The sequence below is a fragment of the Drosophila novamexicana genome, unplaced genomic scaffold, assembly GCF_003285875.2.
Source record: "Drosophila novamexicana strain 15010-1031.04,08,12 unplaced genomic scaffold, DnovRS2.1 tig00000877-arrow-arrow-pilon, whole genome shotgun sequence".
Taxonomy (NCBI): Eukaryota; Metazoa; Arthropoda; class Insecta; order Diptera; family Drosophilidae; genus Drosophila; species Drosophila novamexicana.
The window spans coordinates 618,050-622,788 of NW_020824831.1; the positions used below are offsets into that span (position 1 = coordinate 618,050).

The following is a 4,739-nucleotide window of genomic DNA, read 5'->3' on the forward strand; positions in this document are numbered from 1 at the left end:
TATATGGGATGACCTTTATTATAAAAAAATTGAGCCTTAGGCAGGGTTATTCCACTTGTGAGTCCAATAAGCCAGACATAGCCTGTTCTTCGAAAGATATATCGCCATTGGACTAGAGTGACAAATTTTTAATAATAATAATAATTGTAATAAAATATTTATATTTTATTTGGATCGACTGATTGACACTATACACATATTATACACTGACAGAAAACTGTCATCCGAAATTTTAGCTAATAGGTTTAATATAATATAATAGTATCTTGCGTCATGCAGCAATTATGCTTGCGAGTTACACTTGCTTTTAATGATCTCAAATATTCCAAGATTATTTAACACTCGCTCTATTTACGGCGCCTCCAAGGCTGCATTTATTGCCATTATCTCAAATGAGGCTTGAACTGTGCACTCCACCATGCCGCGCCCAAATATAATAGTGTGGGACGTGGGGGCAGGTGGTGGATTGCTTAGCCAAGCTTATTGAGCCATCTAGTAAATGCCTCAATTGCAGACCCCAATGCTAATTAGCATAATTGTTGAAGCTAATCTACTTACTCTTTGACTCATCCCATTCCCAGAGACATTGCAACACGCTGCCCTGGGCGTTGCTGCTGGCACTGCTGCTCGCCGCGCTCATGCTCCAGTTGGCAACTGCCGATGGCGTTCAGGCGGATGAGGCGGCCACAGAGGTTGAGAATGTAAGCACTGAGAGCAATGAGATTATACCACGAGAGGCCATACAGAAGCTGGACTACTCGGTGCGACAGGCGCTGCTGCGTGCCATAGACAAGCTGGAGCGAGAGGAGGCCTCTTCGCAAGACGAGGTGGAAGCGGATGCGGAGGCGTCAATCAGTGCGCTGCCGCTAAAGCGCAAAGAGATAACCACATTGGCCCCGACACGGGAGCGTGAGGAGATTCTGGAGGAGAGCACCAGCTCCTCGGATGCTGTGGTGCCCACCGTGCAGTTCTATACGGCCACCTTTGACGAACGCAATGCCCAGGAGCAGTTGCTCTCCTCCTTCATCGATCGCTCTAAGCTGTGGAAGAAGACAACAGTCCGCAAGCCGGTCACCATCGATGCCAAGCTGGATGCGGATGCGGGTCCCGATTCGCGTCAGCTGACACGCAGCGTGGACAGTTCGCTAGGCAGCAATGAGATTGCACACGATGGTAGCAATGAGATCAAGTTTGAGATACGCAACGTGAAAAAGGCAACGACGGCAACAACATCAACATCAACAACAACCACAACAACAACGACGACAACAACGCCAAGGCCACGCACCACCAGGCGTCGCACGACCAGCACCACAACAACCACAACAACAACAACGCCACGCCCCACACACAACGAGGATGGCGAGAACATTGAGCTGGTGGACAAGGAGGATATACGCATACAGGCGGCGCCGCTCGTAACCGCCTTTACAGTGGATCTAGATGAGCGGGGCACGGCGCAAAAGTTTCGCCCGCTGCTGCAGGGCGAGCAAAGCTTTCCTCAGCCCCAGCAGCTGCAGCAACAGCAGCCACAGTTGCCTTTGCCACTGCCACACGTTGGACCCACCATCACCAAGCTGAACGTTCTGGAATCGGAGCTACCTGCAGCGCCGCTCACCACACAGAGTCCCACGAGCACCACCAGCACGAGCACCGCACAGACGAGTCTCAACCATGCGGGCTTCTCCACAACGCCCGCCTTTCTCAGCGGCAGCAGCTCGAACAACAACTACATCAAGGTAGGTTCGCATCCAAGCAAATGACACCGCACTAATCTTGTATAAATTCTCTGCATTTAGGAGCCGCTGGCTAGCCCCAGTGTGACAGCACCCGTGCCGCCCAGCGTCAATAGCTACATCATTGAGCGACAGCGCGCCCTGGAGCAGCAAATCTATCAGCTGAAGCTGCAGGCCCAGCAGCAGCAGGCGCTGATCTTGCGCCAGTTGAAGCTTCTGGAGGAGCAGAGTCAAAGTCGCTACCAAGTTGCCCCGCTTGCGCAATCGAGCACATTGCAGCCGCTGCAGCAGCAGCAGCAACAGCAACAACAGCAACAACAGCAACAGCTTCAGTTGCAGCAGCAGCATGCATCACTGGAGGCAATACAAACGCTGCAGCCGCCTCTGCCTGGTTACTCCATCAGACCTTCGGTGGAATTTATACCCAGCACACATACGAAGACCATTATCTATCCCACATATCCAATTGAGCAGCAATTGCCGCTGCGCGATGCCGTTGCGGCTCATAAATTTGCCCTGCACGGCAGCAACGGCAACAACAACAATAACTATCAGAAATCGCCAACGGCAACGAATGCAGTGCAACAAATTTTCCAAAATTTGCAACAAAATCTGCAAAAAACAGCGGAACATGCTGTCAGCAATAACCAAAATCCCAATAGCATTACCAGCAGCAACATAAACAACAACAACAACAACAACAACAATCATTTACAGCTACAAGCCTCAAATCAGTTCAGCTTTGCGCCTGCGGAGGCATCGCTGTTGCAAGCACCACCCCAAAATAATTACCAGCAATTTCAGCAGCAGCAACAGCCGCAGCAGCAACCGTTGCTGCTGCCCAGCTATGTAAGCAATGCGCTTTATCAGCAACAGCAGCAGCAACAGCAACAGCAGCAACAGCAACAGCAGCAGCAGCAACAGCAGCAGCAGAATCGAGCGCGTTTTTTTCGACAGGAATCGGGTACCGGAAACTTTGGGCTGAATAATGAAAATGTGGAAATCCAGCCGAGCAACTCCTTTGCCACCACCGTTGTAAGCCAGCAAAACAATCTGGAAAATCAAAATTTCTATCGCCAACACTTGACGCCGCAGCTTAGCAGCCAATTGCAGCAAAATGCGCAGCAGTATCTGCAACAGCAGCAGCAACTGTTACAGCAGCAGTCAAAGTCAACGACAGCAGCAGCAGCAGCAGCAGGAGCAGGCACGCCCAGCGTGAGCTCAGGTAATCCAAATTCTAGATTAATTATACCTAGCAATCAGTTAAGTCCGTTTAATAGTTTAAGAAATCTGGAAGAATTGAAAGTAATTAGTAAAGTTTTAGCTCTCAACCATGGCATACCGCAATTTGCATCACAAAACCTGCACTTCAATGGCGCCTTTTGAGCACCACCAACTGCACCACCAGCACCAGCACCACCACCAGAACCAACACCATTCCAAACAAAAAAAAAATGCACATCCAAATATCACCACCAATCCAAACAATCCCCTCAGCCGGATGTCTGCCGTTCCATATTTGCCCGTTAATTAAGTTCTTCTTGCAACATCTTTGTAAATACGCACTTTAAAGCATAAGCATTATAATAATGAATACGCGACAAGGAACAACCGAAGCAACAGGAAGTTTTGAACAGGATGTGCCGTGGCGGCCGTGGCGATTTTAAGCTCTGCTTGGCTAAAAGCTAAATATCGAAATGTAATAATTATTTATTTTTATGTGAATAAAGTTTATGATAAAGTACAACAAACATACTGAAACTGACCTTAAAAATAAAATGTTTTTAAATAATTAATTAAACAAAAGTTTTTGATTGTGGACCCAAGAGTATGGCTTGAGCTTATGGCTTGAGTGTTCCTTGTATGGAACAAAATTCAATTTAAAGAAAATCTTTTCATTCATCATATTAAAAACTCTTCACATATTTTCAAGACCTAATTTATCCATCCAAGATATTGTAATTTGCAGCGGGGATAAGCAAGCATACAATTCAAAAAGTTGTAAGACGTTGCATACTTTTGAGCTGCTTGTGTTTTTGAAGTACCGTATTTTATCACCAGATGGCGACTGAAAACAATTTCATGTGAATTTGGAAAGTGTTGCCTTCTTTCCGGCCGCCTAAAAAAAGCAGTACCAAACATCGTATTTTTGATCCAAACATATTGATACATTTTGATAGCCAGAACTCTTTTAATACTAGTTTAAGGATTTCGACAATGTATTTAAGCAAATTTGATAATATTTATAAAATCACCTTTATGCCGGTCATTTAAAGGACATGCAATCAGTAGCATACAAATTGCTTTAGCAAGGTTATATTCCACGGAAATTCACTCAATAAATTATCATTTCTTTCAGTTATGTCAGTAGAATTTTGTTGTTGTTTATTGCACAATTACAATATACATGTTCTCATTCATATAATTTATTATAGCTAAATTACTAACGTATATATATAAAAAATATGTGGGGCTCTCTTTCCGTTATTTATATTACTGAGTTGGCTAGCGGGGAAGGGGCGGTTGGTTTGAGGAGCGGGGACGGGCGCGGTTAGTGTTAACAAAACAACAGCGAAGCTTACAAAGAGCTGAGAAAGCAGTAACTAAAACTAACCTAGAATTACATTTAACTTAATAGTTTAGATTTTCATGTTTGATTTGTTTTGATTTTCTCATCAAATTCATAGCTCCGGGGCAATAGTTTAACAATTTCAACAGGCGCGCTTTACAGATTTTTTTTTCTTTTGTTGAGGAGCGGTCTTAGCTATACCTATGCGGCGTATAGCGCTTAACTAATATGGTACATGGACTTTTTTGTTTTTTTTTTTTTCATAGGTTTTTTTATAAAAAAAAATAGTAGAATTCGTTTCGAGCTTAACAAAAACGCAAGCTAATTAAACTAACAGATTGGAGTAGTATGCACTCATCCATTTCTGAGTAATGGGTATGTATATAATAAATATATTTTTTTTTAATTTTTGTATGTTTTGTTGGTGTTTGGAC

The 4,739-nt window shown here is 44.5% G+C and overlaps 1 protein-coding gene across 1 annotated transcript; it reads left to right on the forward strand.

Annotated features, from left to right (window-relative positions):
- Window positions 1–418: 418 nt before the first annotated feature.
- Window positions 419–3,122, forward strand: LOC115765064 (putative uncharacterized protein DDB_G0271606). The gene is made up of 4 exons (XM_030708438.1): window positions 419–448; window positions 582–1,739; window positions 1,800–2,899; window positions 3,023–3,122. Exons 1-4 carry the CDS (start codon window positions 419–421, stop codon window positions 3,120–3,122), a joined length of 2,388 nt encoding a protein of 795 aa, XP_030564298.1.
- The last annotated feature ends 1,617 nt before the right edge of the window (window positions 3,123–4,739 follow it).

What these genes read in the sequence shown, in the direction of transcription:
- LOC115765064 (XM_030708438.1), top strand. Translation starts at nt 419, where the DNA reads ATGCCGCGCCCAAATATAATAGTGTGGGAC. An exon ending in CAAATATAATAGTGTGGGAC is followed by an intron (nt 449 to 581) that starts GTGGGGGCAGGT and finishes TCCCATTCCCAG; the next exon opens with AGACATTGCAACACGCTGCC. An exon ending in CGAACAACAACTACATCAAG is followed by an intron (nt 1,740 to 1,799) that starts GTAGGTTCGCAT and finishes CTCTGCATTTAG; the next exon opens with GAGCCGCTGGCTAGCCCCAG.